This window comes from Pelmatolapia mariae, linkage group LG20, assembly GCF_036321145.2.
Source record: "Pelmatolapia mariae isolate MD_Pm_ZW linkage group LG20, Pm_UMD_F_2, whole genome shotgun sequence".
NCBI lineage: Eukaryota > Metazoa > Chordata > Actinopteri > Cichliformes > Cichlidae > Pelmatolapia > Pelmatolapia mariae.
In genome coordinates, this window is record NC_086244.1 from 19,926,910 (window position 1) to 19,944,121 (window position 17,212).

At 40.3% G+C, this 17,212-nt stretch overlaps 2 protein-coding genes across 2 annotated transcripts in view; both read left to right on the forward strand.

Annotated features, from left to right (window-relative positions):
• LOC134619232 (uncharacterized) overlaps positions 1–13,132 on the forward strand; it is a 32,159-nt gene extending 19,027 nt beyond the window's left edge. The window contains exons 8-17 of the mRNA XM_063465003.1: positions 2,241–2,775; positions 3,171–3,330; positions 3,418–3,534; positions 3,673–3,777; positions 3,939–4,095; positions 4,206–4,818; positions 4,911–5,064; positions 5,174–5,263; positions 5,368–5,563; positions 5,717–13,132. Of these exons, the coding sequence (XP_063321073.1) occupies positions 2,241–2,775; positions 3,171–3,330; positions 3,418–3,534; positions 3,673–3,777; positions 3,939–4,095; positions 4,206–4,818; positions 4,911–5,064; positions 5,174–5,263; positions 5,368–5,563; positions 5,717–11,832 (8,243 nt within the window). The 3' untranslated portion in view covers positions 11,833–13,132. The remainder of the gene's footprint in view (positions 1–2,240; positions 2,776–3,170; positions 3,331–3,417; positions 3,535–3,672; positions 3,778–3,938; positions 4,096–4,205; positions 4,819–4,910; positions 5,065–5,173; positions 5,264–5,367; positions 5,564–5,716) is intronic.
• A 1,223-nt stretch (positions 13,133–14,355) lies between these two features.
• On the forward strand, positions 14,356–17,207 carry LOC134619233 (uncharacterized). Its single transcript, XM_063465004.1, has 6 exons — positions 14,356–14,915; positions 15,011–15,167; positions 15,269–15,335; positions 15,450–15,591; positions 16,321–16,462; positions 16,873–17,207. Exons 1-6 carry the CDS (start codon positions 14,356–14,358, stop codon positions 16,993–16,995), a joined length of 1,191 nt encoding a protein of 396 aa, XP_063321074.1. The 3' UTR covers positions 16,996–17,207.
• Positions 17,208–17,212: the final 5 nt, after the last annotated feature.

Sequence of the window (17,212 nt, forward strand, 5' to 3'; positions counted from 1 at the left end):
AAAAGCTATAAATAGCAATTTAAAAAGTTTTGCCTAACAGAGTAGTATGCAAAGCTGGGATGTTTTATAGCACTTGTGCAGTTTATCAATTTATATATGCAATACAAATTGCATATATATATTTTTGGTGTTTTAGTTATTGAACAAAAATAATTTACTCTCACAATAAAACTGAAGTTAAATATGTAAAAGTATAATAAATATAGTAAAATCATTATCAATCTTTTTTTTTTTTTAAATATTAGCATTATTAAATATGGGATTAACTATTTAGAATAACCTGTAATAGTCACATTATCTGTCCTCAGGGGCACTTTGATTATACAGGTTTACACACAAGCCTTTATTGTTGTTTGTCTTTGGTTGAGCTAACATAAAATGTGGTCATTTCATTCAGCTGTAATTCATAAATAGCAACAATTAACTTTATATCAATACCAAGTTCAGGTTTTGGGCTGGATTATTAACATCCTTTTGGAAACATCCTCGTCAATACAACTGGCTTTATATTGTAATGGTTTTGCTTATTATCCCAGTGGCTCTGCACTAATATATCAGAGTTATTTGTATGTGTCTTATGCACAGACAGCTATTTACACAGCAAGTCCAATACACATTAGCAGGCAGTGTGATTTATGAAGATCTGATGTTAGTTTTTCTTATGAAATTTTATTTGGAAGAACTTGTGTTATTATGTCAGGCACAGGAAGCCAGTAGATTATGATTTTCCTCCTTATAGCAGAACTCTAAAGCACATTTATCAAACATTTTGTGTGCATGTAAAATTTGTAATATAAATATAAATGAAACATTGGGTCTATTTTTCAGTAGTTTGGAATCACAGAACTATGCCTGTGTGGTTAATTCTCATTCATAGTGATAAATGTGAAGTGTGTTCATGAGACTCAACACACTTTTTTTTATGCCTCAGCATTCCACAGTAAACACTAATTGCTGATAAATTTTAAAAAGCCTTTGAGGGGAAAACAAATACACCCAGGAGTGCAGAGGTTTTGGAAAGTCTGTCCTTTTTTTGGTACAAGAGTTACCAAACACATAGTACTGAAGTCATACAAAATGTACATAGAATATAGATGTATACAAAAAAAGTGTATTTTTCTTTTTCTTCCAGTGAGTGGAACTGGAAAACAATAACTGCACATATACAGTTCACTTGTTAGCATTACTCTGGATAGAGAGTAATATAGTTATATGCCAGAATGAAAGTATTCATGGAGCAATGAGCAAACAAAGACTTCTCCACAATAGATTTAAAATATCTGCCTATACTGGGCTTTATTGTGAACTCAGCATCTACAAAAATAAAAAATAAAAAAAATTCAAAATGGATGATTGCCCCAACAATAGCATATAAAAACACATTTTACTAAGGTTTGATATTTGATCAGCCAAAAATTAAACACATAAAACTCAGTGTATTCAGAATTGTTTGAACTTCAGCTCAGTTTGTTGTTTTTTTAACGCAAAACTAAAAAAATAAATAAATTAAGATAAATGCAAGAATTCTCACTGCAAACAGTGAGGAGAGTAAAGCCAGGCAGTGCTAATGATGTTGAAAAGCAAAGAGGAAGTGTAGATGTACAAGCAAACTTAAAATGCCTAAACTGCTCTTGGATGAAGCATTGTAGCTCTAAAGTACAACATTTTACCTTGTTAACATTTAGAGTATGTTTAACCAGGCTGTATTGGTTAATCTAAAAAAAAAAAAAACGAATTAAGAAGTGCTATAAGTTTCTGTAATATCATTGTAGGGAAGCAGTAGATGTATTATACAATAAAGGTTTTTCTTTAAACAGCAGGTTTATGTTAAATGTTCATGAGCCTGTACTTGTGAGTCTCTGTGCCTGTAATTCAGTTTTTGCCTCTTCTAATTTTACTGTCATAAAGTCACCAAAAGGAATTTTTTAAATTACCTAACCTATTATTATCTGGCCATATGAACTACAAGTTTATTCACACATCTGGCAATTTGAATCCGAATCTTATAGATGGGACTCTGAATCTGATACAAAACTTGTAAATCTTTATATTTACTGTTTAGTATCTGAGCAGTTAATGGGGTGCAAGACCAGTTTTTTGATATTTTTTTAAGATGTCACTTATTTGTTTATCTAGTGTGCCATGTTGGTTCATACCACAGTTAGATTTATTTGATAGACTGTTCTGAGAGATTTCTTCATATTTACAGAATGGCCTCTTGTGCTTTTTTTTCCTAACAGCTAATAAGGACAGTGAACAGGTAGAGGCTGAGAAGGAAGCTGTATCTCCTTCAGCACAATCTCCAGAAGACCCTTCACCAGACGCAAGTCTCCTTTCTAAACCTACCACTGAAGCAGCCCAGCCACAAAGCCACTGTGAAGAAGGAGCAAAGGAAACTGTAAACAGTGACTTGCCAAAGCATCAGTCATCAGAATCAGATCCCCTGATAACACCCGCCCCAGAAAAATCTGGCCCGACTCCAGCCACATCGTCCCCAACCACCTCAGCGCGCAGACATCATGAGACTGGGGCTCTTATGATAACGAAGACCACATATGTTATACCAAAGAAGCAGTCTGGATCTCAGTCTCCATCAAGCCATACGTTAGTCTCAGCATCATGCCAGAAGCCGTCTTCAGCACCCACACCCCTGAATGAAACCCGAAATCTGCCGGTGCCACCCGCACCCAGTGCACCCTCCTCCAGGCCCTCTCAACCCAATAACCAGGTCAGACAGAGTATCCAGCGCTCTCTCACCAGCATCCTGTTCAAAAGGTGAGAACTATATCACTGATTAAATGAAAGTCACAGCCTTAGATTTTTTTATTGCACATATTCTGCTTTTTTTTTTTGGGGGGGGGGTAAATGTAACATGAGATTATTAAAAACATAATAATAGGTCTAGTAGAAAAAAAATGTAAGTATAGTATCTTTTTGTTTTTTAAAAATGACACTTTAGCATGCAGTAATGAACTGTGCTGAGGGAACCAACATTTGTTTTATTTGCCTTCCACAATTCAGATTAAGTAGCATTACCTCACACAGTGCCCTATTCAATTTAACAGTTTTCTCAAACTAAGCTTTAAATTTTTTCAGTAAATGTCTCTCAGTCTTGAAAGACATTTATGCACAGCATATTTCTGGACTAACTCCTTTTTCCATTTGCTAAGGGTGTGTGAATGTGAGGATTTGGAGATGTCTGAGAGTGAAGCTGCAAAGCTTGTTGCAAGCATTGAGATGGAGATGTTTGACATATTTCGCAACACAGACAGCAAATACATGAACAAGTACAGAACTATAATGTTCAACCTAAAAGACCCAAGAAACAAGGTATGTTGAAATTTGTTAACACCAATTTTAGTTTATGTACATATAAATATAAATCAGATTGACAATCTACTTGTTTATTTCTTCTAGGGCTTGTTATACTGTGTGGTACATGGCGATATCAATCCTTTCAGACTAGTTAGGATGAGCCAGAAGGATATGCAGGCTACCAAGGCACCTGAGCCAAGTGTAAAAGAAACAACAGTGGTAAATAATATTATTCATAAACCATATCAGTGAAATAAAATTGTATTGTATGCTTCTACTTGATACCAGGCCTGATAAAGATCAGCCAATGCTTTTGTCATAAGTGATTATCTTAAATGGTTGCTTATGTCTTTCTAGGTTAAGGATACAGCTGCTAAAATAAGTTTGCCCAAGCCTGAAGCAGTTAAGGTTGATTTACCCAGTTTGAATCCTGCTAAATCTGACAGAAAACCGGATAGCATGGTACGTACCTGTCTTATTTAAATTAAACAGGTGGATATACAGTTTTTATGGTGATTATGCTGCGTCTTTTACAGCTTTTTTTTTTTTTTCATGATGCGTTATATCAACATTGACTAAGAATTGTTTTTTGTGTTCTTGTGTCGGTATATGTTGCGTTACAGGAACAGAAGAGAAGTCTTCCTGCTCCTGCAGTCAAGCCCAGGGCAAGCCAAACAAGCCCGGCCAATGCAGTGCCAGATGTTCTTGCCTGCATGCTAAAAGACACAACATCAGAGCACAAAACTCATCTATTTGACCTAAAATGCAAGATATGCACAGGTAAATTTCAAAAACGATGAGAATAAATGTAAAAACTACTAGACATCATTATCTACTGATTAGCTGTTAAATTCAGATTTTCAAAAGTAGTTTGTCATTCCTTCCTAAAGGCCAAATGCAACCTATGGAAGAGGAGGAACCTGCAAAGAAAAAATCCAAGCTATCTGTATCCAGAGATAAGCACGAACCATCTTGGAGAAAGTCTGCAGGGGATGACTCCCCACTTCTGGCGCCACCTGACTCTCCTGACATGGATTCTCCAGCATCCAACCTATTGGACCCTTCATCCCATTTCAATATTGATTCTGCTGCACTGACTATAGTGGAATCACCTGCTTCTCCTATAATGGATTCTCCAGCCTCCCCCACTTTAGAATCTCCTGCTTCTCCTACCATGGAGTCCCCTGCATCCCCAACTCCAGATACCTCTAAAGCTACTGCACCAAAAAGACCATATATACCAGTTTTGGTTCCACCTGTTTCCACGGTAACCATTACACAGCGTCGTGATCCCCGCACTGCAAACAGGTTCTCAGCTTCATCTAGTAGCACCTTTGGTCCCAGTAACACAACTCATAAACGGGCTGCTCCTTATGCTCTTGTTAAAGAGAACATTGCATCGAACGTAGCATCATCACTACCACCAACCAAAACAGTACCTAAATCCATCTTAATGAAGCCATCTTCCACTGCTGATCCCAGACTTTATGGCCCACACTCGAGGTATAAAGAACTCCAAGCCAATGTTTTTTTGTTTTAAATTTGTCCAGAAGCTGGGCATTGTGTAAATATGATTGTTGTGGTTTCTGTTTCAGAACCGTGATCTCTGAATCCCCAGCTGATGGTGAGACAACTCAGTTCCTGGCAAAGCAGGAAATACTGTGGAAGGGTTTTCTAAACATGCTCACTGTAGCCAAGTTTGTCACCAAGGGATATCTGGTGTCAGGATCTGCTGAAAATCTTAAAGCGGTATTGTAATGCATGATATTAATTACATTTTTTACTGGCTATATCAAAAGGATTTATAATTGTCACTGGGTGGAGATATAAAAAGCATTTATTTTTGTGGTTTGTATAGGATCTACCTGACACTATACAAATTGGAGGACGAATCATGCCTCAAACAGTGTGGGACTACGTTGCAAAACTAAAGACCTCAGTTACAAAGGCAAGCAGAATATACTGTATTTCTTTTTGCATCTTACCACATATAATAATGTTGAGGCTACATCAGTATTTTACATGCACTTTTGTTTGCTTTGTATTTGTTAGGAGTTATGTGTGATCCGGTTTCACCCTGCAACAGAGGAAGAGGAGGTCGCCTATGTCTCCCTTTTTTCCTATTTCAGCAGCAGAGGTCGTTTCGGTGTGGTCGCCAATAGCAGCCGTTCCATCAAAGATGTTTACCTTGTCCCACTCAGTGCAAAGGAACCAATCCCATCTATACTACAACCTCTTGAAGGACCAGGTGTGAAATGCTTTGATTGCTGCCTATTCATAAATAATTGACATTTTTCTGTTTTATATGTTTGAATATGTGAGGGTTCATACCAAAACCATACCAGAGAGCTAATTGTTAGCCTTAATGTGTTTTCTAATGTGTTATCTAATTTTTTTCCAGGACTTGAAAGAAACCGGCCCAATCTTCTTCTTGGTCTAGCAATCGTCCAGAAGGTCAAACGTCCAGGAAGTTTGCCACAGGAAATGGAAGACAAAAGACCCAAAGTTCATATGTCCAAGGACCCTATGTGGATCCCAAAACCACCAGTCCTTTACGGTTCTGACAAATTGGAGATATTCCAACCCTATGATCCAGAGACTCCTGCTAGTACCACCCCTCCTGGTTCACCATCATGCCCTGGGTCACCAACAGACTCTTCCTCCTCTGGCTCAGTCACCATACCATCTCTATTAACTTCCGTTAAAGCAGCCCCTTCTGTTTCTACCTCAGCCACTATTGCTGCAACACAGTCCACCTTTAACAGCAGCTCTGATAAAAATCCCACTGCTGCATCCAGTGATAAGACACCACTACAGACAATCTTGAGTACCTTGTTTGGTAGTAATCAGGCTGATTCCACTGTCTCTGATGGAAGTTCTACAAAAACAACAGTAACTGCTAAGAAGAACCCAGTGCTTTCTGGATCAGTGGTGGATCCAATTGTCCAACAGTATGGACAGAAAACCAAAGCCAAGGAGATTGAAGATGAAAATGACTTTGACCGACCATATGACCCAGAGGAAGAATATGATCCAGCAATGGGATATGCAACCGTTGCTCCACAGACCACAGAAAAAATTAAAGCTGATGCCCCAGCATTATCAAGCTTTGTGGAAGATGATGTGGCCTATGATCCAGAGGACGACACTATCTTTGAAGATATTCAAAGTGATACTCCTGTAGCAAAGCCCCCTGTTACAACTCAAACATTTGATTCTCCATCATGCCCAGCGACAGTTTCCACTTCTTCCCCAGCACAAACTTCTGCTCCAGTTGCAGTCATGCCACACCTCCCTACAGGCACTGTGGTTGTCTCAGCTGCAACACTAAGTGAACAACAGAGGATGCTTGAGGAACTCAATAAACAAATTGAAGAGCAAAAACGGCAGTTAAAAGAGCAGGAGGAAGCACTACGTCAGCAGAGAGAGGCCGTGGGAATGTTCATGGCTCACTTTTCTGTTTCGGATTCACTTATGTCTCCCCCACAAAAATCTTTGCCGCTTAACCAACTGTCCTCTCTGCAGAAAGGTATTATAAAAACAGAGTCAAAATCTTCAGAAACAACAGACAAGGCTACCCCCCTTACAGAGACTGTGGACAATTCAAATTTGGATTCACAAGCTGTGAAAGTAGAAGACGCAACACCTGTCAAAAATTTAGGAAATGATACAGACGGTGTTGCAAAGCAAGATGAAACACAGAAAGGTGTGGAATCTGACAAATATTCATCTGCTGGAGAGATTGAAGATTCTGATGTAGCTTATGATCCTGAGGATGAATCACTTTTCAATGAAATTCAAGATGATGTTTTTAAGGGGGGAACTGTAACAACTATGGACTCTCTGTCTAGAGCAAGGTATGGTGGCTCTCACAAGGGTATGTCTCCAAATTCATACCACAGTAGAAAGCGAAGGTCATCACCAAAAAAGCGGAGTCATCAGGAAAGGGACCGCCACAGAAGTCCTTCAAGACAGTCACAGCAGCGTTCTCGTTCCCGGTCCCGAAGACGCCGAGAAAAGGATAGACACAGAAAGAGTGAAAGAGACAGGTCAAGACACAGAGTTAGAGATCCATCTGAACGGCAGGGACGCCATCGCAAAGATCATACCACACGCCGGCATTCTCGTGGGCGTAGAAGATCCCCATCTTCTTCTAGAAAAACAGAATCTGTGTCAGTTTCACCAAAACTGAACAGAGGACCCTTGCCTCAGGTCCCTGAGAAATCAAAACATGCAAGTGTTCCATGCAGTTCTCTAGACTCTGCTGGACAATTTGAAGAGAGTAACATATCACATGTTACAATCAAAAGTGATCCAGATGGACAAAAATCGGAGTGTAATCACGTTGAGAGCTCTGAAAAACACTCACATGAACCTCTATGTAATGTGAAGCTTGAGATTTCTGAACCACCAAAATTTCAGGAGCTTCAAAAGATTTCACTGAGTGACCATGATATGACACAGCAAAATAAACTCTATAAACAGGACAATTTGTTTCACAGCAAACTTGACAGTACAATTCCTCTTAGAGAAATTGATCCACCTATTCGAGATTCTCCCCAAAGCCCAGATCCAGAACCACAGTTTGTGAAACCTAGCAGCATAGAAAAGAATGATTCTGTTAAAACTGATGAAGTCAGCGATTCAAGGGAAGATATTAGAGTCTTTGAAAATAATTGTTTGCCAATTTGTGGTCAAGCAATGGTGTCTGTTGGAGATGTGATCTCAAATATTAAAAGCATGGATTTTAGAGCATTGAATCTGCAAGCTTTTGATGCCAAGGGACAAGGTCTGACAGAGACACATAATGAGACACTAGCAGACAATCCTTGTTTCAAGCATTCAGAAAAAAAGGGTCAAGAGGGAGGATATTCAAATCCAAGTACAATCTTAGGAATGAGAGAACAAGGTATTCAACATCAAAATACTGTAATAACTGGTTCATGGCCAGCCTTGACAGATTCAGAAATGAGAAGTGAAGCACAAGATAGTAATAATGCTTGTGTGCCTTTTATTTCTGGTGTAAATCCAGAAATAAAATGCCCAAGTCCTGATGTTAGACAAAATATTGTACCTACTGTTACAAATTTGTATATGGGAGAGGCAAGCCTTCAGCGCGAAAGGCAAGTTAACATCATGAAGGGCCCTTTGTCTGACAGATCTGCACCTGGTAATGTTGGTCCAGGTCCAAGGGATTCTTTATCAGCTGTGTATCATCTAAATACAGATATGAGGGGGCTGTTTGAAGTTAATGAGAGAAACCAAAATGTTAGTTGTCAGCAGGAAGGTTTACAGTTTCCAAAGACAAATGAACATAGATCAGAGCCAGAAAACACAGATATCAGGAAAGATGTGATGAAAATGGGAACAAAGCAGTCATTTGGGGGTCCACAGGTAGAAGCTATGGCTCCAGATAGTAGTGGAGGTGGTAGAGGACAAAAAGATGAAGGTCAGATTTTTAGATCTGATGTAAGTAGTGGGATGAGGGAGGCAAGTCCATTGTTTATGGGCTTAGGAAGACTTCCTAGACAATCAAGAAATGATGGCAGTATGGCTTTTGAAGAAAGGTGCCCCCGTAAAAGTACTCTTCAGCCACATGGCACAAATGCAGACTTTGGCAAGCTTGGTGGCAGTCATGCAGATGCAGTTAATTCAAACATGTTGAATTCAGATTGGAGAGGTCAAGGACTAAGGGATCTTGGTCCAGGGATGAGGGGTCAGGGGAATCAAAATAAAGTTCTGGGTCAACATATAAGTGCTCCAGATTGGAATGGCCCAGGATCAGACATAAGAGATCATTGGAGAGCCCTAGATAGGAGAGGGTCAGATTCAGTCAGGGAAGCGCCATTGGTACAAGATGAATGGAGTGTCCGTTTGTCTGATAGAAGAGGTTCAAACATGGAAAGCCAGGGACCTTACACAGGGGGGAGTGGAGGCCCAGAATTCGGACAACCAGGGGGTGAAATGAGAGGTCCAAACATGCAGTATCCAAAGCTTAATAGTGGGGGACCAGAGGACTCACACCTCATGGAAGGAGGACTTAAAAGGATAGGCCCCATTATAGACAATCAAGGACCTGACTTAGGAATACCAGGGGCTTCAGATTTTGTGGGACCAGAACCTAAAAGAAGAAGTGTAGCCATGGAGGTTGCTGGACCTGACAGAAGAGGTCCTGTCGGTCCACATTTTAGAGGATTAGGACCTGAGAGTAAAGGTCCACATATGGAGCAAAAAGTACATGACATCAGGGGTCCTGGAGGTCCAGATTTCAGGGGAACCTGGGGTGAAAGGATGGGTCTGGATATGGCTGGTCCAGGGTCTGACAGCAGAGGTCCAGGAAATGAAAGGAGAGATTCCATGGAGGATCCTGGGACTAATAGGAGAGGACCTGGGGGTCCAGAATTTAAAGGACCAGGGCATGAGAGGGAAAGTATGTCTATCGAAGGTCCTGGACATGAGAATAGACGACCTGGAGGTCCTGGGTTCAGGGGACCAGGACCTATAGAAGGTTCTGGGCCTGAGAGAAGAGGACCTGGAGGTCCTGATATCAGCAGGCTAGGGTCTGATTGTAGAGGTCTTGCTATGGGGCATGGCAGAGTTTCACAAGGTCCAGATTTTAGTGGGCCAATACATGAAATACCAAGTTTTCCTATGCATAGCCAAGAGCCTGAAAGGAGAGGACCTGGAGAAATAAACACAGGTGGACAGGGTCCTGACAGGAGAGGTTCACATATTGGTGTTGCTGGGCCTGAAAGAATTGGTCCAGGTGTGGGAGATCTCGGGCCTCACAACAGAGGACGAGGTGGACCACATTTCAGGGGTCGTGGAAAAGAAGTTGGGTATCAAAATATGGAGATTCCAGGGCCTCATAGGAGGGGTCCAGAATTTGGTGCACAGCGGTTGGAAAGGCCAGGTTCTGGTGTGGATCCTGGGCCTGACAGAATAGCTTTAGTAGGTCCAGACTACAGTGAAAGTGGTCCAGAAAAAAGATATCCAGATATGGAGGGCTCAAAACCAGGTTGGAGAAAATCACATGGCCCTGATTTCAGAGTTCCAGGCTACAAACATGAAAGTTCAAATACTGAAGATCCAAGACATGGGGGAAGGGATGACTGGGTAGCGTGTGAACCTATTCAAGAAAACCCAGATTACCATGCCCCAGAACCTGATAGACTGGGCCAGAGCTTTAGAGGTCGAAGGCCTATGAGGAAAAACATTAGAAGACCAGGGCCCGGCTTCTGGGGTTCTGCTCCTGAGAGGAGAGGGCCAGACACAGAGGAACAAAGGTCAGATGAAAGAAGGACCAATATAGAATTCTTAGGACAAGACAGAGAATGTTCAGTGGATGACTGGGAAACAGATGCTAGTAGAGGATTTGGACCTATCCAAGAGGGTCAAGATGAACAGGACCAAGAAGATATTAGTCAAGGCCTATTTAGTGACTGGAGAGGCCCTGAAAGTAGTGGACCAGGTCCCATGCGGAATAGACCCAGTATGTTATTTCAAGGACCTGTAAGGGGTCGTAGACATAACTGGAATGCTCCTGGCTGCAGAAGTGCAGGGCCTGTTGAAGAAAATCCAGATATGGTATGCCCAGGGCCAAGTAGGGGAGGTCATGGAAATGATTGGACAGAGCTTGATAGAGAGGGTGCTGGGGAATTTTTTACAGGAGAAAGAGATCTAGACAATAGAGGACAAGACAGAAAAGCAGGGCCAGGATCACATATGCACAATCATCCAGATATGGGAAATGACTGGAGGCTGCCAAGTGTCAGGGGGAAAATGAGAGGGCCAAACATTGAAGGGCGTGGGGCTCTCAGAGGAGGTCCAGGCCTGATGAATTCATGTCTAAACAGGAGGCAATTTGAGATGGAAGGCCCTGATAGAAGACCTCCAGCAGGTCAAGATCTAGGACCCCCAGGACCTGCAAACAGAAATCTAAGCATTGAAGCTCCAAGGTGTGATGGGAGATTTTCAGATAGTGGTGATCTAAGATCTGAAAGGCATAATGTAGAACCTGAAAATCCTGAACCAGGTAGACAAGGATTTGATTTCAGAAGGGAAAGTAGAGGTCCAAAAATGAGAAGTTTGGGGCCCAATAAAACAGACAGCAGGGGACCATCACCTCAGCGTTCAGATTTTAGAAATGGACCTGGTAGGTGGGATGACAACACTAGGTCTGAGCCAGATCCAAATAATGACATGCAGGTGTCAGATATAAGGGGGGCAGGTTATGTTAGTAGGGGCCCAAATATAAGGGGGAGAGATCCCAGGCAGAGAGGTCAAACACCCATTAATGAAAGAAGAGGTCCTCATCCCATTGCAAGATTCCAACATCCTGGAGATCCACATTTGGCACAGTTTAATAGGCCCCGTGGCCCAGGTCCAAATAGTGGAGGAAAACCATTCCCTGGTTTTGAAAACCCACAAAATCAGCAAGCCATAAGACCTCAAAGACACAGAGGTGCCTTACTTCCCACTCCAAAACAAGGTCTCATACGTTTCCCAAAAATATAATTGCTTGGATTTTGGCATGAAACTAAAACACATTTCCAACAGACAGAGCAGAGTAGATGTAGGTAAATTGATAACATGTAAAGAATGGGTAAAACCTGCTTGTAAGAAAGAAAATAGCACACCTGAAGGTCCAGTCATAAGGGAAGGAGAAACAAAGGATAAGGTCGATTTGGGGGAAAAATAATAATGGGTTTCAGAATTTAAAAAAACCAAACAATTAACCTTTTAATTAATGTATTTCTTTTCTCACTGAGAGTGACTACCCATGTGCTTGTTAAATTTTAATATGACATATAGGCAAAGCCATGCAAAAAATCCAACTTTGTAACTTAATAGAAAAGTGCTCAGAGATTACCATTTAAGTTTATTGTGTTGTAGTTTTTCTGTTTTCAAAGTAGATGCTTTTATTATTGTTTTTTTTTTGATTATTAGTAAAAGTCGTGCTAAATATAATTTTCAGTTGTAAATTTAACTTTATTTGTATTTGTAGATTGACAAAGTCATAAATGTTTTGTACAGAAAATGTACAGTTTTTTTCTGTGTGTTTTTTTTTAATAGCCAGACTGTCAATATGGTAGCCCTCATCTTCTTTTATGTAGATCTGTTGGTTAAAAATGACCCGTTCCATTTCTTTTAGAATCCAAGAAGTCAATAAAGTAACACACTTTACATGAAGTCTTATTTTGTCACATTTAGATTGATAGCTTAAAACCAGTTAATTTAACAAGCAAATCTCATATCAAAGAAAAGTGGCAGTTTTACTACCTTTGTGGCAATAAATCATTCTGAGACATAAAAGCTGGATTATTTTATTTAAATACAAACTGCTAAAACTATTTGGTGAAACATTTCAGATCTGATCACTGTAAAGATTACTCATGACTCTGAGGTAATAATTGTTACTGGTTGTCTTGTAAAGTGGGTGCTGATTCACTCACTCACACACACACACACACACACACACAAACACACAATGGAGTCAAACTAAAAGCAAATTAAGGCAATACTTAATTAGTTTTTAGGTTTTCGAGGCCTCTTGCTGGGTAGTGTGGAAATCACAATAAGCGAAAGTGGGTCTACATATTTTTTGTAACCCTCCACATGTGTAAAACTTGTATTGCAGGAGTCTAGTTTAACTCAAGCATTGTTACTGCTGTTCTGTTGTTTTCTGTCATTTTACTTGGAATTAATTTCTCTGTTTTCCATAGTAGTGTGATTCTCAGGTCTTAAGAGATAATCTGTACAAAGTTTGAACTGCAACTGGAAATAATCTTTTATTTAAAATAAATAAGGAAGTCATTACAGTTTTTGCAATGTGACTGAGTATTGCGGAACAGTTTTTGTTATGTAGAAAAGTACTATGTTGACCAGTTGTGCTGTTAGGGGTGGTGCTTAAACTTTTTTTTTTTTTTTAATATATTTTTAATTCATTTTCTCAACGACTTATGGAAGGTATGGTCATTTGTGTGGGGGAAGCCTATCCCAGGTTGCTCAGAGCAGGAGAAGAGGTAAATCTGCAAAGTTCACCAGACCATAACAGGGTTAACACATGAGACAGTCTGTTTTGGACCCCACGAGGTTCAAACTAGATTATTTTATATATCTAATTTTTATTGTGCTAATTTTATTAGGTGCAAATGCTTTTATTTATTTAAAAAAATGAAGCTCTTTCAGTTTTTATGAATCAAATAATCAAAACAAAATCTGGAAATATATACATATATATATATAAATGTAGTTATCTAACCATGAAGTTTCACAAAGCTGCAATCAATGTATTTACATATTCGGTTTTTTGTATAAAAATGTAACATATTTAACTATTTTTGATCAACCAAAAGATACTGAATGACAGAAAAGCGTGGAAAAGGCAGGACTATTTTCCCCCCTAACTGATCAATAAAAAAATAATATTTTCTAATCTTACATAAGGCATTTATGATGACAACTGTCGATTTTCTTAGGACCCCTCGTATATTTTCCGTACATACTGTGGGGCAGTCTTCCTCACAATTGCTAGTTTTTGTGTTTAAAGTTACGCTTACGAGCTTAAATAAATTATTGTATACTGAGATAATCGGAGGTTGGGGAGAGGGTTAGCGCCGGTAGCTGGACACGGTCGTCGTTACAGCCTGAGGCCATCAAGCATTAATACGTGCTAATCCCCGAACAGAAAGCGGTACAAAGAGTTTATTAATTCAGTAATAATAACCTTTTATGCATTTGTATAACTTAAGACTGATTGTTTTAAATGCCCAGGAGTTTCTAATAGTATTACAAGTTTTAAAATGGCGGTACAGCCTGTTGATTTTGGCCAGTTTATGCCAACGTCTCCCTTGCTAATTGTAGCTAAGCTAAAATTCACGACAACGTACCTTCACGACCTAAATTATAATTATACAATTTCTTTAGCTAACATTAAGAGTAACTGGCGAATACTTTAAGTAACAAAGTATTTAGAGTAAGTGGTCTGTATTATATCTAATATTTTTCCTGATCTGTAGCCCCACTCCAGAGGGAAAGATGTCCTTTTCTTCAACCTGTAAAAACATCAATGTGTTACCTTCATCAAGAGAGCAGATAAGTGACTCTGCTGGAATGATTGTGAGTCAAGGTGGATGCTTTACCCATGAACATGGGCAGGTATTGGGCAGTGAGCTTGGGCTGATGGAGATGACAGAGGTTGACTGTTCTCACCTTCAGCATCTTCTCCAAGCCCATGTGGAGGCACAGTCAGAGTTTCCAGATGTCAGATGTCACCTGTCTACAGTGATGGTCAAAGAACAGGCCACATCCACAGTGATTTCTCCCTTCAGAAGCGCTCAAGCTATTGATCTATCAACTTCAAATGAAGACCAAGTAATGCCTGGAGAAAAGACACCAGTGTCTTATGGAGAGGTGCCAGGTTTTGTGCTGGCCAGAATTAGTGCTGAAGAAAGCCCAGCTGAACCTTTTACCAGTGACAAGAAGTCCGTACAGAATCGCACCAGACCAGCTGCTAGAGTTTGCTTAGAGAAAAGATTTAGCGCCATGTGTGCTGAAACCACGAGACAACAAGATATACAGTCTGCAGTTCTCAGCAAGTAAGTTTCAGTAATATGTGTATACTATATGTGACTATCATTTTATTAAAGTATAGCATACACGTACTCATTTTGTGCGCTATGTCATGTTTCAGTTTTTTGACAATACTTCAGCAGTCTGCAGATGTTCAAGAGACAGTCATGCATCCTCCAAAGCAGAAGTGGGTGAAAATGGACAGAGCAAATTCTTTTGGGGTGTCTAGTTCATATATAGAGGGTGTTTATGGCCCAGTCACCAACACGTGTGGACAGGTATGCTGGAAAAAAAAAAACAAATCAATATGCTTTTATTGTATCTTAATGGTAAGGCAGAGCCCACTGTTTAATCCTTGGTTTTTCTGTTTTAATTCCAGGTTATGATGCCCAAGAGCGTTTTAAATTTTCACCCAGCAGAAGAGCAGCCTTTGGTTAACATAGAAAGTAATAATTAGTATTCTAATCTTACTTCATAAGCCATAACTGTGTTGTTGGCTACAATTATAGACTGAAAGGCTGTGTCTAACTTAGTCTCACATGCGCGGGTTTTTTCCACAGAGGATGTGGTGATACCCAAAGCTGCTAAAGCCGCCCCAGACTCTGCTGGAGAGCCACAGAGCAGCAGGAGGAAAATCGCTAGATCTAGTATGTTGCTCAGCCAGCGCAGGGAGATACACAACAGTAAGGAGAGGGAACGCAGGTGAGCAGCCGAAGGTTACACGTGGAAGTGTCCCTGCATCCATAGTGTGCAACAAGATAAACATTTGCATTTCAGGAATATCCTGGGATGCTTGAAGTGTGTTAAGTGTGCTTGCTTTCAAGGTCAGAGATTTGAAAGGCGTTGCATTTAGGCACAAAAAGAGAACTATTTCAATTTACAAATTTTAAACATTTTGTTCTCTATTTGGGGTGGAACAGTGGTGCACTGGTTAGCGGTGGCTGTAGTTGAATATGTGTGGTTGTCTGTCTCTCTGTTTTAGCAGGTCATCTATTAATTGGAAGGTCGGTGGTTCGATCCATGGCTTGTGCAGTCTGCATGCCAAAGTATCACCGGGCAAGATACCGAACCCCATATTGCACCCTGATGCATCCATCAGTAATAGAAAGTGCTTGCGTGAATGGGTGAATGTTGTATAAAGCGCTTTGAGTGCTTGAGTAGAGTAGAAAAGTGCTATATAAGAACCAGTCCATTTACCAAAAGTGCATTCATAGTTTCTTCTCAGAGCCTCGCGCTCACAGTATGGTGATGGCATGATTTAAGTGAACTCAGTCCTTGTTTGAATATATTCAGATAAGTAGTGCAACAGCAACGTATCAGAACTGAACATCTTTTGGGTTGTGATCATTAGTTTTAGCTGCTTGATGTGGAAACTAAATATACAGGACTGCATCGCTCAAAATCATCTGCATTGTCTGCGCTGTCGTACAGGAAGAGGATTCGTTTGTGCTGTGATGAACTGAACACGTTGGTGCCATTCTGTGACTCTGAGACGGACAAAGTCACCACCCTGCAGTGGACCACAGCTTTCCTGAGATACATTACTAAAACGTATGGAGACACTTTTAAAGAGGTGGGCATGTGTAGAACAGTGATTGATGAAAAGTGTCCTCTAACTGAATTATCTGAGACTAGAAAGCTGTGGCTGGAAGATAAGAGTTAATTACATTTCCCCTTGCTGCCTGTCTAATTAGTGAAGGAAACTTTGTGACTTTTGTTATTTAGAGTTCAAACTAAAGTCTTCACATTTTTACAGTTTAAAATCAAATAAACTTTATTGTTTTACTGAGAGAAATCATCTGCTGCAGTTAGATTATGCTGAAAAAAAATGTACAACACAGCAAATAAAATCACGCCATACTTACAACATGCACTACCGCCACCAGAAGGGCGATCTAGACAGCTACAGACTTGCAGGAAGATAAAACATCTCTGGTACTATGTGTCATGAACCACTTCAACCTCCAATTCTTCTGTTTGCAGGAGTTCCAGAAAGTCTTCGCTCATGAGAAAGAACGCTTTGGTAAGTCCATCTCAGGTCAGGACCCAGTGCACCACAGGATGGATGAGACACTGAGCAGCATTCCCCTGGCAGCAGAGCAGTGACCTCTCCTCATTGTTTTCTTCTGTATGTCAGCCACAAAACTGAATTGAATTCAACTGTCAGAGTAGCTCAGGCTTGCCCAGTGAGGTGTGGGGTTAAGATGAAGTAGTGTTGACATGGTTAAATATATCCTTTTGATCACACTGCAATGATCTAGAAAGTGGAAGGTTTAGTTCAGGTCGTGTGAAGGCCGAGTTTAACACATCAACCTTTTGGAAA

What these genes read in the sequence shown, in the direction of transcription:
- LOC134619233 (XM_063465004.1), top strand. Translation starts at nt 14,356, where the DNA reads ATGTCCTTTTCTTCAACCTGTAAAAACATCAATGTGTTACCTTCATCA. An exon ending in GCCTTTGGTTAACATAGAAA is followed by an intron (nt 15,336 to 15,449) that starts GTAATAATTAGT and finishes TTTTTTCCACAG; the next exon opens with AGGATGTGGTGATACCCAAA. An exon ending in AGTAAGGAGAGGGAACGCAG is followed by an intron (nt 15,592 to 16,320) that starts GTGAGCAGCCGA and finishes GCTGTCGTACAG; the next exon opens with GAAGAGGATTCGTTTGTGCT.